At 42.6% G+C, this 19,194-nt stretch overlaps 1 protein-coding gene across 2 annotated transcripts in view; it reads left to right on the forward strand.

Annotated features, from left to right (window-relative positions):
* Positions 1-2,754: 2,754 nt before the first annotated feature.
* Positions 2,755-19,194, forward strand: part of TCP11L2 (t-complex 11 like 2) — a 48,943-nt gene continuing 32,503 nt past the window's right edge. Inside the window, exons 1-4 of one of the 2 annotated variants that reach the window (XM_028121603.2) lie at positions 2,755-2,894; positions 11,063-11,254; positions 13,613-13,748; positions 17,568-17,688. In XM_028121603.2, coding sequence (XP_027977404.1) covers positions 11,098-11,254; positions 13,613-13,748; positions 17,568-17,688 — 414 coding nt within the window. In that variant the 5' untranslated portion in view covers positions 2,755-2,894; positions 11,063-11,097. The remainder of the gene's footprint in view (positions 2,895-11,062; positions 11,255-13,612; positions 13,749-17,567; positions 17,689-19,194) is intronic. The other variant, XM_028121604.2, reaches the window with a different exon arrangement.

Consider the following 19,194-nt stretch of genomic DNA (forward strand, 5'->3'; position numbering starts at 1 on the left):
ATAGAGAGAACAGGGGGCAAAATCACTGCCAGTATTTAAGTTATTCTGTTGTGCTCCCTGCACCCTGTCCCATCGGAGGCCATATAGTCGAATTTATACTGTGCTAAATCAGCACGAGATGCAGCTCCACTCTATAAGTTAAATGGTTGAGAGGTTGCAAATTACATTAGGGGAACTTCTGATTTTTTTCAAGGGCTCATTATAATTTAAAACTCAGATTTATGATGTGTAAAAAGAAAATAAGTATTTCTAGTTCTTCACCTGGCAATAATTTTGATCAGCCCTTCGTCATGCATGTGCCAAAGGCAATAGAACAAATTTAGACTACTGCATAATTTATAGTAAGCAAACTGCATTACTGTGAATTTTCTAAGTGGTTCAGAAAGGAAAGTTAGAAAAATTAGGTGTGAAAATAAATAAAAAGCTTACTTACTAAAGACTTTGCCTTTTAGACATTTTCCCCAAAAGGTCATGAACACAGTCTGAGCAAGGAAGGTTTTATTCTATGACTGCCTGAGCTCTCTGAGCAAGAATGCGATACAAGGCTCATTTTTTAGGGGAACTGCCTAATTTTCTTTGGTACTATATTTTTCAAAGTGGTTTTTTATAAACAAGCCAGACTGAGGGCGGTTGGCCAGTTAATTGACCAAAAAGTTTCCAGATAGCAAGTTATTTAATGTCAAAGTAACAGTTGATGGTGTTTCCAGGATATTTTCTCTCCCCAGCATGGGTCACTGATGTTACCCCACTTGTGCCTCCACCTTAAGGTTCTCACCCCAGCACATGCTGAAACTTGACTCATCTGCTTTGAAAAAAAAAAAAAAAAGTTGCTTCCTTGTGGTTTTGAGAGTTACATATTTGAGCTTTGAAATAAGTGCCATGCCTAGGGTCAGGCCGCTGGTCACCCAGGTAGACTGGACAACTTTCCTGAGTCATGCTCACCTGTTCCAAGTTATGTAATAACACAAAAACAATACTTAACAAGTGCGTATAAAGCTAACAAAAAGAAGCAAAGCTGCAATGTGTCATTGTCACAGTGTCCAAAAGTTGGAGGGATATTTTTGGTTAATCCTTCTATTGTGGAGTTTTTAGGGTGGTGATGACAGTTGAGTGGTGGTTGTTATTTGGCAAGAATCGAAACTGGAGGCTTCTGTTACCCTGACTGCTGATTCCAACAAACAATAGAAACCAGGGCAGGCTCACAGGAAAGAACCTTTGGGTGGCAACAGCATTTTATCCTTAATCTCTTGGTTTGTATCAAGTTGTATATATTAGCAGGGAGGAGAGAGGGGCATAAGGAGACACAAATACAAATTTATAGAGCTCAGCAGCCAAGTTTGTTCAGAGTGATTTGCCTGATAGTTTCAATAACTAACACTGACTAGTGTTTACTGTGTACAGCTGTAAGCCCTTCAGATGCTTTATCTCATTCCATCCTCACCATAACCCAATGAGATAGTTATCATTGGTTATCCATTGACCAAGATCTGCTGGGTAGTTAATGTCAGAGCCAGGGTTGAACCCCAGACAAGTCTGAATTATTCCATCTAGGATGACTGGCTTTCTATCCACCTTTAAAATGTTGCCTGTCTGGTTTATTCTAGAACCAATTTTGCCTCCACAATTCAGACATGGTTTCAGCACGAAATAGAAATACTTCAGCCTATACAAAATTCACTTAACATTCCTGCATGAAATTTTCTCCCAAACAATGCCAATTTACAGAAGATACAGTGGTTTTTATGTGTGCGGCTAGGGAATGGTGTTTCTGTACATCCGCAAGATACACACCCACAAGAGCTGAACAGAACCCACCCTAGGGCTGCTTATTTACATTAACCAATGTTGAAACTTCTCCCGCAGAGAGGTGCTGCCCAGAACTTCAGAGGAAGTGAGATGTTTTATCTTTTGCATGCACACGAAGTTTACAGTTGACGTCTTCAGACAACCTGGGAGGGTGTGACTCCCAGGAGCTAATCTTTCAGTCCAGCCATATGCAAATCTGGGCCGATGTTTCTGTGGAGGTGCAGACAGAAACGTAGGTGACAAGGTTGGTTGCTGGCGCACGTGGGAACGCACCTGCCCGGTTGTCTGTTGTCTGTTGGGTTGTGTCTGTGCGGACGGCGTAATAGTGGGCACCCCATTTGGATCGCCCCGCCTAGATGAGGGGTGTTCCAGTAGTAGAAGGTCCACCTGCAGCCTGGGAGCTTGTACCATTATCCACCGTGCCGCGCCTCGGAAGCCCAAGCCCGGCCGGCGCTTCACCAGCCCCACCACAAATGGATCCACTCGCAGCCTCGCCCCGCCCCCAACGCCCCCGCTCCGCCCCAGACCCCCCAACACCCGCTCCTTACTCGGCTCCGCCCCCCAGCGCCTGACAGCCCCGCCTCCAACGCCGGGCTCTCCCAGCGGCACGGCTGCCCCAGTTCCGTAAACACTTTTCTCCCCGCCCCTAGCAGTCCCCGGACCGCACTACTCGAAACCCACGGGGGGGGGGGGTAGTTTCCTCTCGCATGCAGAACAACGTCAATCCAAGCGCTTCTCGGCCTCTTTCATCAAACATGAGGAAAACTGTTCTGTAGTAGGTCAAATCTGTCAGAGCTCTGCGATCGGAGCATGAAGTTACCTGGATTTCCTCCTCTCCCGCGGGCCGTCTTCCCCCGCCCGCAGGTTACTCTGCTCCGCCGTGGCTGTCTCCTCAGAGTCCCTCCCGGCCCTTTAAATACCGCGTGGGGCGGGGGGGGGGGAGGAGGGAGGGAGACCGGGAGGTTCGGGGTTGTTGGACTGGTGAGTCTTCGAGGTGCTTGTGCGGTGCTCGGTGAGGGGACACCCAGAGACCCCTGACCCAGACTCACTCAGTCGCCTTACTCCTCCGCCTGTCTGCGCCGGACCCGGTGCGTATCCATCCGGGGGAGGGGGTCGCCGGCTCTGAAGTGACCGGCCCGGGTCAGTGGACCCGGACACCTCGCCCCAGGGCAGCCCGAGGGCCTCCCCCGACCCACCTCGGAACTCTGTCCTGGGACTCCGGTGCCAGGGGCGTTAAAGCCCCGCTTCTTGCTCCCCCCATTCCCTTGTTTGACCTCGAACCGGCGTCCCGCGTGGGAGCGGGGCGCGGGCACCGAGTGGCCGCCGGGGGTGTCAGCATAGCCGCGGGCTTCGGGCCCCGGAGGCGGCGGGGTTGCGGCCGCTTGGCCACTGTTGACATCCTGCTGGCCCCATGCCAGCGACAGCGCTGCGAACGGCTTCCCACCACCCGGGCTCCGGGTGGGGGCCCCTCTCGCTTGCGACTCCCAGCCCAGCGCGGGTGGGCGAGCGGAGCCACGGTGGGTGCCGGGCGCGGCCCGACGCGTGTGTTGGGGGTTTGTTTACGGGGTTTCCCTGGCACTCGGCTCGGCCTCCGCCGTCCCCTCCCCCAAGGGTTTGTTTTGACAGGAAACGTGCTGCTGGAGGGGAGGGGCGGCCGGAGGGGGGCTGTGCAGACTCCCGGTGCCTGCCCTCGAGCCGACTGTCAGGCGACGAGGCGGGAGATGCCAGTCAGGCCCCCGGGTTCGAACCTCTGGCCTCTCGGAGATTGCTAGTGCTTCCCAAAGCCGCGCCGCTGGATGGCACCACTGGGGGTAACAGCGCAGATTGGAGGTGGCACGAGGACGAACAGGGTTCTGCGTTTTCGTTAGTATTGGAAAAAACCATTAAACAAGCAATTTCACAATGATATAAAGTTTCCTTTTAAAATAAATGTATTTAAATGCAAAAATCTAGTCAAGATAGAAGTGATTGATAAATTAGAGTAGAGATGAGGATGGAGATGTGGCAACAGGCGTGAACAGTGGTAGCCAAATGACTGAAGTTTGGGAAATAATTGTCTTAGGTGGTTGTCCTGTTACTTTAACCTTGAGAAACCAGGCAAGTTGTCCTCGTCCCCAGTGGGCCCCTCCGCCCCCAAGATCCCTGTGGTCTCATGGCCTCCAGCCCAGCCAGAGACCCTGCTCTTTGCCACCTGCCGATCAGAATGAGGTAGGTTATCGCAGTGGTTCCCACTTTAGGTGGCTCCCTGCCTGCCTTGTCCTCTTGCCTCCAGGGATTTCATACATCACTCTGGGAGCCTGCGGGTTGCCTCACTTGAAGTGGCCCAGGACTGGAGATAGCCAGTCCTGTGTGGAAGCAGCTTCGGTGCCATTCTGTGAGGGGTTGAGGCCCCCAGAGGAGGAAATACAGGTATTAGACTGGCCAGCCAGGGGTGGGAGGAGAAGGGTTTCCAAGTGTGAAAAGTGCCTAGAAATCCTTCTCCCTGATGCTGTAATGTTATGTGTTGCATGAACATCTGCTTTCTTAGACAATGCCTGGCTTGTTGGCTTTTATCTAGCTCTTTGTTGGCTCTAATTGATGAAGACCAGTATTCTCTAGCTGAATGGAGCAGGAACCTATCTCTCTGCTCTGTGGTTTATGCCTTGCTGCATATGAATAACTTTTTAGCACTGCTGTTTGGGACTGGTTCTAAAGCAGCATTTGCAGAAGATGGTAATTTTCCACACCATCTACCATTTTTTTCTTCTGACTCCTTGCCCTTTACTACACGTATGTGAATGCTTGTCTTTGTATATGACCTTGACCTGGTCTTCAAGGATGACACCCACTAGATAGCTCTTGAAATTTCTCATTTCCACAACCTAACCTTAACTGGTTGGGCTCCATTCCTTGTCCAGAGCACTGCTGGAAAATCTGAATAAGTCACCTCAATATGTCTTTTATATTAGTTGTAAGAAGTTAAGACTTTTGATAATATGTGCGTTTTAACTAGGGATTTTGCAGTACTTAAAGAATGGCTCCCTGATAGAGGATTTTCATTTACTCTAGTGGGGTGGTTGAGAATTATTTTGGACAATAGACTCTTTCAGTGATGCCCTTCACGGTATAGCACTTTGAGCTGCCACCCCGGGGTAAGGTCAGCTTGTTACCACATATGCAAGTATCCACGTGGTGTTGGGTAGATCGATTTGGCAGACTGAGAGTGGAAAGAATGAGCAGCACACCAAATTTTCTCCAGCCATCCTAGAGTGGTAGAAAGCATGGGCTATTAGGGATCCATGGCCTGGATTTCAGCTGTGCTTCTGCCACTGCTGTGAACCCTAGGGCAAGTAATTTAACCTCTCTGAGCCTCAGGTTCTCATCTATAAAATGGGGATAATAGCAATACCTCAGCTAACAGGGTTATGATAAAGATTCAAGGAGATAAAACACAGCACTTATGGGGGCTGGGGTATAATAAGCACACAGTAACTATTAGCTCTAATTGTTATCACTTACTATCAGTGAGCATTAAGAAAGGGGAAAGACACAATGTAAACATTTCTTTAAGCTCTGAACTCTGAGTCTTTGCTAGTTTGAATTTTAGGTGCCTGGGAAATGTGCAGAGGCAGGCACTGGGAATTGGAAAGGGGAGAGAGACATAGCCCTTCCTGCAAGCAACTTAAAATTTAGTGGGGAGGCAGATATGTAAATAGCAACTATAGTACTTTAAGTGACTGCATAATGGGAATATGAGCAATGTGAGTGAGGCAGGAGGGAAGGAAACCCCAAATTGTAATATGAATACGAGTGTGGCTTAATTTGTTTGTCAGTGAGACTCCTCCAGCTCCCCCTCTATCCCAGGAAGTGTTCTCAGCTCTAGATGGCTAATTTAGATGGAGTGAGGCTATCAGGGAATGTCACTTTGAAGTTGTAATGTTTAATTTCAAACCTGAACGACAACAAGGGGCCCATCCCATGGAGATCAGGGAGGAGAACATGCTACGGGAGAGAATAGCAGGTTCGAGTGCTCCAAAGTAGGAAGTTTGGCATATCTGAGGAACCTGAAGAAAGCCATTGTGTCTGTAGCAGGAAGGGTTAGGGGAAGAGTGATACGGGATGGTGTAGGCAGAGGCCAAATCACAGAGGAATATAAACCATTGCCAGGAAACTTCTTAAGAAAAGGGAAACCACCGGGAGATGAACTCTTAAAAGGGATGATATATTGTGCCTCTTCTGAAGGGCTCTGGCCTATTTCCTGTTTTATTCTCTAGACACTGTTCAAGAAGGACATTGGGACAAGCCAGACTGTCTAGAAGAGCTTTTATAATAGAACAGGATCTAAGCTATCCCAGCAGTGGGAACAATCAAAATCTAAAAATTACAGGAGCCCGACTGTTCTGAATTAGACTTGGAGTTTTGGTTTAGTACTTCTCTTTTAATTTTTCGCTTGGAAATAATTTCAAACTTACAGAAAGGGTTGTAAGAACACTACAAAGAACTCCTTATTGTCTACCTTTTACTCATATTCATCTGTTAACATTTTGCTCCATATGCCTTATTGTTTTTTCTTTTTCTCATTAAATTAGTCGAGAGAAAGTTGCATACATCATGGCCCTTTATTCCTAATATGTAGTCACAGTACATTTATCAACTTTAGTAAATTTAACATTGTAATACAGACAGTAAAGTTTGTAACGGTGCTGTTAATTGATCCAATAATAGCGTTTTTTCCCCTCTGGTACGGGATTCAGTCAGGGATCATCTGTTTCACTCAGTTGTCAAGTCTCTTTTCATCTGGAACATGTCTTCAGCCTTTCTTTGTTTTTATGACATTGACATGTTTGGAAATCATAATTTCTTTTAGTAAGAATAAAATAATAGTTGACAATCTGTCAAGCACTTACTAGGAGCTTAAGTACTTTACATAGACTATTTCAGTTAATCTTCACAATTCTATGAGGTAGATGCTATTATTAGCCCCATTTTACAAATGGCTAAGTTCCCTCTCTCTAGTCAGTAAATATCAAGAGTCAGGATCAAGAACCCAGTCCACTTGACTCCAGCGCCAGTGTTCTTACTGCTTTCTGGACATGTACATTGTCACTGATGGATCTTTCTAATCCTGAATCTGTGCTGGACCATTTGCAGATGAGTTTGCTATGAAAAGGAAATAAAGAAGTAAAGTTGGTAGTGTGGGCACAGGCTAAGGAGTCAACTAGCAAATTAAAAAAACCCATTTCCCTTCTATCTGTCATGGGTCACAGAACTATCCCCTTTGGGATCCCTGTACCCATTTCCTCCTCTCTAAAATGTCAATGATCATATTGCCATTCATTCAACAATAAATGTTTAAATGTCAGCTGCATCCCAGTCATTGGTCTTGGAAGAAATTATATAATATTGAACTTAATTAAATGAGAAAGAATGTAGTAAGAATGTGATTATTCTCCTTGATGGTGACCCACTGTAGTGTTGGAGGCTTTGCTTGGAGTTATCCACTGTTTTCACCTTTGACTTTACCTTTGGCCAGTAGTAAATCCTCCAGGTAGGATGAGATGTGGTGTTTCTTAAAAGTTGTGTGGTTTGCTTGTGATTGGCAGTGGTGAAAGTTAAGTAGGTCTAAGTTTGTCAGTATGAGAAGCATTACCTTTCTTAAAGAAATAGACTGGTTTTATTATCACTATTCTAAGAGAGAATCCAAAATAGTTTTTAAAGCCGTCTAATTACCCTCAATGCCTTTTGAGTCAAGTAGCTTTGTCCCCAGATGACTTATATGGAAACCCGAGACCAAGAAAAGTAAGAAAGGTTGTGAACGAGCTTGCAGAAGACCATTTGCACTGGAATGGGCCTTTTGCTTTCAGCTTTAGTATCTAAAGCTGTGCAAGTATCTATGACAAGTGCAAGAGCTCTGCTGTAGGTTAACTAGCAGTCTTGTTTATCTGTAGGGGAATATGCTTTTATCATCTTGGGATAAAACAGTTCTCCCTTCTAGAGTTTTTAATGCCTGAAATGATAATAACAAGAAAAAAATGCAAATAATACTAATAATAGCAATAATCTATATCCTGTTTTTTCTGTCAGATACTGTTCCAAGTACTCTACACATATTGACTAAATGTAGTCCCACACCAACCCTATGCATTGGGTATTATTAGTTTGCCTAGAGGAGGAAACAGGCAGTTTCCTTATAGAATAATAATGGACATTTGGGCTTCAAAGGAAAGTTTCTCCTTGGATGCACTAAAGCCCAGTTGTGCTATGGAGGCTTCTACCATCCAAACAAGAGTGTCTAAACATTTTGAAGCTTTCACATTTTCTGTTGCATTCCCTGTGCCAGAAACTCTACTTCCAGTGAATTTTTGGAAGGAAGCATAGTTGCACATTATTAAGTATGTCTGCCATGAGCACATTTAATTTCTCACAACTTCTAGTGAAGCCTCATGGAACTCTGGGTTTATAGAATTTTAGCAATTCCTAGCTGAAAGGGACCTTATAGCTTGCCCAACCTGCTCAGAAAAATGAGATGAAGCTAGCCGATGTGATGTGCATAAAGTCACATAGCAAATTAATGACAGATTCAGGCCTCAGACTCTAGCCTTCTAACTCCTAACCTACATCTTTTTATTTTTAAATCTTTGTACTTTGCTGCCTTGTTAAACACAATTAAGGAACCTACAAAGTGTGCTGTTCAGCTGGAGTAGAAAAATGAAATGGACAGTTACAGCTATTAACCTAGTTCATAAATTCCAATGGATGAAAGCTTTTATTCACCTTTACTTGGAAAAACAGCCAAAGTGAAAAAAAAAATAAGAGCAGAGCATACAGAGCACAGTTGTTATGGTGGAATGATGGAAAAAAAATAATAAAATGGAAATGAAGTTTAAAATATGCAAATAAGAGTGTGATCAGGACCAGGGAATATTGAGTCTTAAACCTAATAAAGTAGGTTTAAGTGGTAGGTTCTCTGCTCCAGAGCATTAACTTTGGCAGTAACAGGCCTGTAAGTGTGCACTGATATCAGTTTGCGAATGTTCTGGTTGAAGCTGTACCAAATGGGATTCAGTGATTCCGATTCAGCTGACACTAAATGAATACTTGCCACGTACTTGACACTGGCAGTGGACAAGACACAGTCCCTGCCTTATTAAGGAGAGTCAGAAGTAGCCATGGGAAGAAAATAAGTGTACAAGGGACTCAGCTCTATGGTGGGGATATAGGACATGTGCTGCAGATGTAGAAAGAAGAGTGTCATTCCCTCTGGCCAGGGAGTAAAGGCTTCCTGAGGAAGGTAGCGTTTTCAAGAAATGCCATCAGTGAGACGTAAAATGTTGGCAAAGAGAGAGAGAGAGAGAAATCTAGACGGAAGAGTAAGTATTCCATTTAGGACTGGGGTTTGGTGGAAGTGAAAGAGTTAAAGCAGACCCTTTTCTTCTGTCCTCTGTTCCCTTCCCCCCAGCAGATGGGAGTTAAAGCTCAAGTAGAAACTAGTTTGCATGTGGTGAAGGAAGTTATTTCCCCGCTGAGGTTGCAGGGGTTCAGGGCTATTTTATATATAGCCTGTGTTGGTGGTGGTTGGCCTTGGGAGTCTAGGACAAGGCAGACAGACCTCTCTACATAGTAGCTTCCTGGCAGCTTCACTGGATTCCTTGCAAAGGCAGCCTCTGAGTTAGTGGTTTTCTGTTTGTGAAAGTGGTGGGCCCAGGAAGGTGCACAATTGGCAGGACTGAAGAGGGTTGTTTAGGTGAGGCCAGGGGCAAATGCCCTTAGGCCTTTACCTTTAATTAAAGTTCCTCTGAGGTTCATCCTTGTCTCTGTTACCACCAACGGATAAAAAATGGCACCATTTCTCTCAACAAAGGCTAGATTCCCCCATAGTCTCACCTGGTCTCTCCTTTCTTGTGCTTCCCCAGCAATGCCTTGTTTCTCCTTTTCTCATCTTCTAGCCTCCAACACACACAGTTGTAGGTAACTAGACTTGAGACCCATGAGAGTAGGGCCCTGTCTCTTTTGTTCACTGTTAACCTTTCCTGGTGCTGCTGCATAGTAGGCACTCAATAAATATGAAAGGAATCATTGAAAAAACTGTGCAGGATTTCCAGACATACTATGCGTGGCTGTGTTTTCAAGTTTTTGTAGCTTTAAAAGCTCTATATACCTCACTGAACCGGCTGCATTCAGGTTTAAAGAGATTCAGTGAACCCTTACTATCATTATTGTCTATTCAGGACTTGCACCTTCCTCCTCGGGGCCAGGTTTCCCTTAGTGTCAGCTAACACCATACATATCAGAGCCAGCTCCCTCCTGGGCCTTGGCTGATGCTCCTGGGCTCAGGCTGGGGCATCCTATGTGCCCAGGATCTCCTTTCAAGGGGGTGACTGGGCCCAAGTGCCCTGCTCTTACCTGGGAGGCAATCTGATGTCCCAGATAGAGCACTGGCCATAGATAGAGTCAAGGGACTGGTTTTATGGCATGGTAAGTCCCCTCGTCCCTCAGAGTCTGTCTCTTTCACTCATGAATCAGGATCTTTGGTGCCTGTTCATCGGGTAGTAGTGGGTACCAAGTCATCTGTCAAGTGCAAACCCAGGATCAGGCTTTAGTCTTTATATCATGGCAGTTCACAGGAAAATGGAGAAGAACCTGAAGACTTGCCAGCCAGAGATTTTAGTCTTCTCCTTTCCCCAAGAGGCTCACAAGGAACTGAAGAGGCTGATTTCGAAAATAGTTCATTTAGAACAAAGCCATAAGAACGGTAATAATAACTAACATTTGAGTGCTAGGCACTTTAATAAGATTAATCCTATTTAATCTTCAAGCAACTCTGTAAGTTTAGTCTTTCAGCCCAGTTTTACTCCAGGTGGGTGGGTTAGTGACTTTCCCAAGGTCACATGGCAAAGACAGCATGAGCTTCTAACCTAGGCAGTCCAGCCTCAGGGCCCCACCCTCTTACTCTTACCTTCCATGTTTTAGAAACCCAGGAAGAGAAAGACTGTGTCTTCTGCTCATTTTGAAAGGATCTGTTATTGCTGAGAGCTGTTCCACATTCACACTATGTATGTCCTGAGCAAGTTCACACTTAGGGCTCTGGAGTCTCTTTTCTGGAAGGCAGTCTTGAAGGCCTGGTAATAGCCTGGCTGCTATGGGAAAGATGAGGTTATCTTCTGGGACCTTTCAACACTGTGACTCCTGTGGGCAAAACTGTCTACACTGGAAGAAGCATCTGCGATGCTGGTGGAAGTACCACAGAGCATTGATGCAGGTCTATTTGTCTATGCAGGCACCATCTCTTTGCCCACACTTGAGTGACACAAGATGCCCTTCAATGGTGAGAAGCAGTGTGTGGGCGAGGACCAGCCAAGCGATTCAGACTCTTCCCGGTTTTCCGAAAGCATGGCTTCACTCAGTGACTCTGAGTGCTCCAGGCAGAGCTTTACAAGCGACTCTTCCAGCAAATCCAGCTCTCCTGCTTGTAAGCTGACGGGGGAGCAGGTGTTGGGGGGTGGGGGGTGGGGGGCTGTTCGTTCTAGACGTGTGTTAGATTTGAAAACTCATAAATGAATGAGAGCAGAGTAGAGACTCCCCCTCCTTTCTAGATGTACCGTAATAGCACTGCAAAGGCAGGAGTAAATAGCTGCTAAAGTTATACAACCTGCCCATTTTTATTTTCGTAACTGTCTCTGATCTGTTTTGGTTTGATTATAAATCAGGTTCCCAAACCCAACCTGTCTTTTCTCTTGAGTAATGGAAAGCCACTCCCTCTTGAGATCACTTCTTGGGCAACATTGAAGGATAAGTTCAAATTGGTCTTTTCTGATAATTGCCGATTAACATGGAAGGAAACTTGCCCCAATTTAAGGGACGGGCAGGAAGTGAAATAATGTAAAGGGCTTCCTGCTGATTTCAAAACCTGTTGTGCAAATCACTGCACAAAAGTGCCCACAAGGAGAATTACTACACTAGGGGTGTGAGAAAGTTAAAAAAGTGGCCACAGTGAGGGAGATGTCTTTTCCCTTGTGTGTGGAAGCTAGAGGTGTGTAAAGCAAGTGTGTTTGTCTTTTTTTAGCTTTTTAATTGACATTTTGCACAGGAAATATAACACCTTAAACAGACAAAGCAAATGCAGAAAGAAGCAACTAATGTCTAAAATATCAAATGTCCACTTCAAACACGTTTGTTCATTTGTGTTTATTTTAAATTTATACAGTCTCATTTTTAAAAATTTGGAAAGTACATAAGTATAAAGAAAAGAAAATTTTGCCCATAGTATCACCCAAAGATGACAGCTGGTGGCACTTTGTCATATTCATTCTTCACATAGACATATGTGTGTGTATATATGTGTAGACTCTTTTCACTTAGAATTATAACTAAAACATGGGGTGCCTGGGTGGCTCAGTCATTTAAGTGGCCAACTGTTGATTTCAGCGCAGGTCATGATCTCAGGATCCTGGGATCGAGCCCCACATTAGGCTCCATGCTCAGCAGGGAGTCTGCTTCTGGATTCTCTCTCTCTCTCTGCCCTTCCCCCTCCCAAATAAATAAACAGATCTTAAAAAAAAGAATTATAACTAAAACATTTACTGATGATATAACATACGTTTAATACACTAAAGCTACTTCATCAAATGAATATACTATAAATTTATTTAACCATTGATTTATCATTGGACATTGAGTTAATTTCCTCTTTTTTTTTTTTTTTGCTGTTACAAATAGTGCTTTATGAACATCTTGGTGCATTAAGGTTTCCAGGAATTCCTTTGGATATAATTGGATTATTGGACCCAAGGGTACAGACATTTTTTAAAAGAATCTTAATGGGACAGAGAATTGAGAAAAGAATTTACTAGCAGCCACCTAGCTTTCTGTGCTTTTTCTCACTGTTTGTATTATATATGAGGCTCCTCTAACAGGGTAGGCAGGCATCCTAAAGAGGGGTTTTACTAATTCCGTGTATCACCGTTTTTTCCTCTTCCTCCCCCTCCTCCTCCACATGGTCTTCCTCTTCCTCCTTCTTTGAGAAATTATTTTAGGTAGCAAAATAATGCCAGTCAGTACTGTTGTCTGAGGTAATGATTTTTAATTAATTGAACCTAAGAGTTCCAATAGTAATTTTTTAAAGACATGGTTTATTAGAATAATTTTTTAGAATAATCTTTAGAAGTAAGTAGAATAATTCTTTATATACTACTTCCTACTGAGTAGATTATCCAGCTTATATTTTAATTATCTACATTTATGAAATTCTTACTTTGTTCTTCTTATCTTATTTAATCACCTAAAGACAGCCCTGAGGAGGTAAGTTATGCCTTAGTGAAATCAAATAATATCTACCAATTGGAAAAAATTGGAATCAAACCTAAACATTATGCTACACTGCGTATACTTTTAGAAGTTATAGTTTTAAAAAATCAGTTATTTCATCTTGAGTCTGCTTAAATTAATGAGTTACGAATTACAGAATAAAAGTAGTCTTATCAAGTTCCTGCATAGTATGTATAATAAATGCAGATATCAATAGGTACTAAAATATGAGGTGATTTAATAAAAGAAAAATAACTTATAATAGCTTATACTAATAAGATAGTCTCTAAAACATTTGAGAATTTATTACCAATACAGTAACTGAAGCTACCAAAGGAGTTCTTGAATTTTTGAAGTCTTAAGTAGTAAGCAGGGAAATCTACCTAATTTAGTATATATTCTTCTTACTTGTAAAACCCTGAATATATATGTTAGAATAACTTAAATTCAGTCTGCATCAGGAGGCTTCATTGGATGACAGCTTTTCCTCCATGACATGAACTGCGTTTTGTTTTTGTTTCAGCAACAAGCCCTCCCAGGGTTGTAACATTTGACGAAGTGATGGCTGCAGCAAGGAACTTATCAAACATGACACTTGCTCACGAAATTGCTGTAAATGAGAACTTTCAATTGAAACAAGAAGCCCTCCCTGAGAACAGGTAACCCAGAGGTGTTTGTTATGTGTAAACTGAGCTGCAGAGTTTCACACATACATACACATTCACACTGATTCCTAGAAGTCTTGTATAATAGCCACCAGGGGTAAACATTGGTTAGTTCTCTAGCAAGGTCTTATACTTGTTTTTAAAACCATTCCTCAACGGTACCTGTTACCCATAATCTTTAGAACTCAGCTTATATGTCACTTCCTGAGGGAAGCTTTTCCTGACATTCCTGAGAGTACTAGATTACATTAAATCCCCTTCCTAAAGACTCCTGTTGCCCCCTACCTCCTTTTTATTAGTAAGCCTTATAATTTTATGTTCAGTGTCTGTCTTCGCCTTTTGTGGCCAAAACACCATTAATAGAGGAACTATGTCTATATTGTTTGCTGCTGTATCCCCATTACCTAACAGAATACCTAACATTTAGTACATGCTCAAGAAATGTTTGCAGCTTGACTTCTTTTTTTTTTCAAGATTTTATTTATTTATTTATTTGACAGAGAGAGAGAGAGAGAGAGAGAGACAGTGAGAGAGGGAACACAAGCAGGGGGAATGGGAAAGGGAGAAGTAGGCTGCCCGCCGAGCAGGGAGCCTGATGTGGGGCTCGATCCCAGGACCGTGGGATCATGACCTGAGCTGAAGGCAGACGCTTAACGGCTGAGCCACCCAGGCACCCCTGCAGCTTGACTTCTTAAAAACTGATATTCAGGTTGTAAAAGATAAATAAATGTAGTGGAGCTGCCAAAGTGCTAAGAGGTGATTCAGAAGCATCTGGAGGTAGGAATCACAACTACATGGGCACCCCGGTTAACCTCACACACCCCCCAAACCCCCAGCCCAAGGACCTCTAGTTAGAGCCATGCCCTTATATCCTACCTCAGCCTCTCTAACTTTGGTGGCTCGTAAATCCCTGGGAGAAAAGGCTTGAAGCTGTAACTACAGATAACTCATCTTTACAGGCAAAGTTAGCTCACGAATAATGGCATTGAATCTTCAACCTCACAGTGTCATTTATAAATCCAGAGGCATTTCCTTTATCAAGTAAGACAAAATATAATATTTGATTCTATTTAGAGCTTTTATGTTTATTTGTTTTAAAGCAGGAAAGTAGCAAACAATAATTTTCCTTCTTTGAAATGTGGATCAGAATCCTCCTGCTCCTGGGGTTATTATTCGTAATAATCAATATTTTTTAAGATTACTGGCCAAAATAGGTATATCTGTTTGGTTGTCTATGGTAACTGCATTTCACCATAATCCTTTATACCGACTCTACTGCTACACTCCTAGGCCAGGCCACTGTCATGTCTGACCTCGACTCTTTAAGTCCTAACTAGTTGCCCTGTCTCAGCATCCTTAGCTCCCCATAATCCATCCTTCATATCCACACGGTAGCCAGAGTGATCTTTCTAAAGGGTTAATCAGAATAGGTCCCTATTTCTTTGCCTAAAATCCTTCAGTGGTTTTTCTATTACACTTAGACTAAGAACTCAAACCCTTTAGTATGGCAGCAAGGCCCTACTTCCAAGACCATGTCTCTCACTCCTTTCCCTCCTGCTTGCTATGCTTCAGCCACCCTGGCTTCATTGCCGACCCCGGAATACACCAGCTCAATCCTGTTCAAGGACTTTGTCCTTCTTCTTTCTGCTTTTTCAGTGTTGTTCCCCTAGATTTTCACTGGCTGATTTTTTGTTCCTCCTTCAAGTCTCAACTCAAAGGGCAGTGTGTTAGAGAAGCTTTCTTCAGCCACCAGTGAAGTTAGCACCCTCTCCATCACTATCTACCACATTGTTTTATTCTGTCTTCCTTATGTTTCTGAAACTGCCTTATTTATTTTTAATGTGTTTTGTTTTTGTCTTCCTGTCCCTGTTAACAAATAAGCTTTTTGAGAGCAAACACTTTCTTTTTGCTATAGTAACCACACTACCTAAAAGAGGGTCTGGCCGTATTGGATGCCTTATAAATATTTTTGACTGACTAATGAAAATGAATGTTTGAAGTTAAAATTAGTGTGTTTTATGAAGTACAGCAAAAGATAGTTTGAAAATATTTATACTTTAAATTCAAAAGTTGCAAATACAGGCATTAGTGAAGGCACTTTAGGATCAGATAGGCTCTGGGTTTGAATCCTGGCTCTGCTGAGACCATTTCTGAGCCTCATGTTCCCCAAGGATATGATGGGGACTAAAATGCTCACTTCAAATGCATGCTCATGGGCATCTGAGTGCCTTGAACATAATAAGTATTTTGATACCATGGGAAATAGGAATGCCTCCTTCTTTCATTTTCTGCCATAGCTGGAAAATGTGAGCAAGGAAAGCAAAATGCAAACTTAGGACAATTACCTTTATTTAAAAATGAAATGGCATATGATGACCTGTTGATTTTTCAGATGACTGTCCACAAATGGCCAAGTTGTTACTTTTAAAAATGTCACTGACTCTCATATTTAACCAAATCTTGTTTTGGGGGGAAAAGACTTGGCAAAATATGTCCAATTTCTGATAGCCAGTAGGAATGCTTGTAAATGATTTGATTGATCTCATCCTTCCCTACCATCCACCAGAAGATTGAAAGGCTAAAAAATATCTTTCAGCCTTTAGGAAAACTTACATTTAAACTCTGATATCCCTGCAGGAGCTCTAAAGTTGTTGTAGCTCCTTCTTGGTTGGTCCATTCAAGCCAACTATGTGAGGCTTGTAAAGTCCAGAGTGAAAGTTCATGCCAGCAATGTTTGCCTTTCTAATTGTTCTGTAGTTGCTCAGGAGGGTCAACTTTAGAAATAGAATTTATGTTGAATGAAACTAGTCAGGCAACCAGAGTAAGTTTTAACATTTAAAGTTGCTGAGTGGAATATAGCATTTGCAGTTATAGAAACAATTTTAACTCACACCCCTTAGAAAACTAATTTTAATTTCTCATAGCATTATTGTATGTTTAGCTATTTATATTCCAAAAAGAAAAATTAGGAGATGTGCTTAACTATCAAATTATTAATTCATTCACCATGCATTCATCAAATACTCACTGTATGCCAGGTAGTGTGCTAGGTACAGTGGCAGGTACTTAGAAGAAGAAGTAGTTATGGCCTCTGCCTGGGAGAGATGTATGACCTTTAGGGGATGGAGACTCATAAGTACAGTGCAGGGAAATATGTGCTTTTCTTAAAACTGTTGTCAAATGTAGGAGGTCAGTAGGGATGTATATTTAAATGTGCACCTATTTTAGGGCATTGACATAAGCAGTGAATAAAGTGGCCACCTACACTCTATTGTGAGCTCTTCCTAGGAAGGTTCCTATTTCAGCAGTTTGATCCGGCTAACTTTAAATGGGACATCTCAACTGCAGTTGGCAGCAGTTCACATGCATGTCTCCTTGGGGCTAATCTGTTCTATTCTGTGCAATGAAACTTCAGCTGTTGAGGAAAAAGCTACTTTGCCGTCTCACTCCCAAAATCTAGAACAAGTTTAAAGATCTAAAGAGTAGCTGGGTAAATTATGGCATCTCCTTAAGACAGAATTTTATGAACTTATTGAAAGCTATAGCAAGAAAGCATTTTTAAAGTCTAGGGGAAACAGGACAGAATATTAAATGAAATGAGTATATAATATATCTACTCGTTATCCTCAACTATATTAAAACAATGCTTTGAACCAGGGAAATATGTCAAAAGATTAAAAATGAGATTATGGGCCATTTTTATTCTGGGTTTTTTTAATCTGCATTTTCTAAGATTTCTACAATGAGCACATTTCTTTTATAATCAGGAAAAATAATGCTTATTTTTAAAAGCAATTCATTTCCTTTCTGTAGCTTAGCCAGTCGAGTGAAGCACATTGTCCACCAGGCCTTCTGGGACGTCCTGGAGTCAGAACTGAATGCTGAGCCTCCCGAGTATGAACATGCCATCAAACTGTTTGAAGAAATCAGAGAGGCAAGTTGATGTTGCCTGTATTGATTAGTAATGTTTTTTTTTCCCTAAAGACTGTTTTCCTGTCCTCTGAAGAGTATTGGAGATTCTTTTTGGAAAACTGAGTACGTTCAATCACTGGAAGGGTGTTTTCTGAAATGCACTTCCCGGGATGGGGTGGAGGCTAGGGAAATAGGGCAGTGGAAGGAGCACAGGGCAACGCTTAGCACACAAAGTAGTGGACACAGTAGTTAAGACCACAGACTCAGGAGCTAGACAACCTGGTTTAGTGACGGGTTTAGCAAAGGCTTTCCCTCCATGAGTCCTAGTCTCCTGAGTACTTGTAGGGTAATTGTAGGAATTAAATGATATGACAGTTATAGTTTTAGCTAACATTCACAAAGCATTTGCTCTATGCCAAACACTAGATTATTCATTTATTATTACCACAATGAAGTAGTTATTCCTGTTATTCTTACTAAATAAAAAGAAACCAAGTTCCCTTACTCACCCAGGGTCACACAGCTTTGAGGGGTAGAGAGGGACTTGAGCTGAGGTGCTCTGGCTTAGAGCCCGTACTTCTAACCATGTGCTGTGTATGTAAGCACAGTGCCTGCTGTGTGGTGAATACTCAGGATAGGTTGCTTGTATAATACATAATAAATATTTTATATGTAAAATATACTAATGGAGCCCATGGGGTATTTCCATTTGTTCTTCTTTAAAGGGTTCTTGTGGAGCTATGATCTGCAACTTGTTCTTTCTTTGCATGGTTTAAATGTAAACTTTTTTTTTTATGTTAATCACCATACATTACATCATTAGTTCTTCATGTAGTGTTCCATGATTCATTGTTTGCATATAACACCCAGTGCTCCATGCAGTACATGCCCTCTTTAATACCCATCACCTGGCTAACCCATCGCCCCTCCCCTCTAGAACCCTCAGTTTGTTTCTCAGAGTCCATAGTCTCTCATGGTTCGTCTCCCCCTCTGATTTCCCCCCATTCATTCTTCCCTTCCTGCTATCTTCTTCTTCTTCTTTTTTTTTTTTAACATATAATGTATTATTTGTTTCAGAGGTACAGGTCTATGATTTAACAGTCTTACACAATTCACAGCGCTCACATAGCACATACCACCCCCCAATGTCTATCACCCAGCCACCACATCCCTCCCACCCCCACCACTCCAGCAACCCTCAGTTTGTTTCCTGAGATGAAGAATTCCTCATATCAGTGAGGTCATATGATACATGTCTTTCTCTGATTGACTTAATTCGCTCAGCATAATATCATCCAGTTCCATCCACGTCATTGCAAATGGCAAGTTTTCATTCCTTTTGATGGCTGCAAAATATTCCATTCTTTATATATACCACATCTTCTTTATCCATTCATCTGTCGATGGACATCTTGGCTCTTTCCATAGTTTGGCTATTGTGGACATTGCTGCTATAAACATCGGCGTGCACGTACCCCTTCGGATCCCTGCATTTGTATCTTTGGGGTAAATACCCAGTAGTGCAATT

Source organism: Eumetopias jubatus, unplaced genomic scaffold (assembly GCF_037043125.1).
Source record: "Eumetopias jubatus isolate StellerSeaLion01/CBP00866 unplaced genomic scaffold, mEumJub1_p1.0 scaffold_8, whole genome shotgun sequence".
NCBI lineage: Eukaryota > Metazoa > Chordata > Mammalia > Carnivora > Otariidae > Eumetopias > Eumetopias jubatus.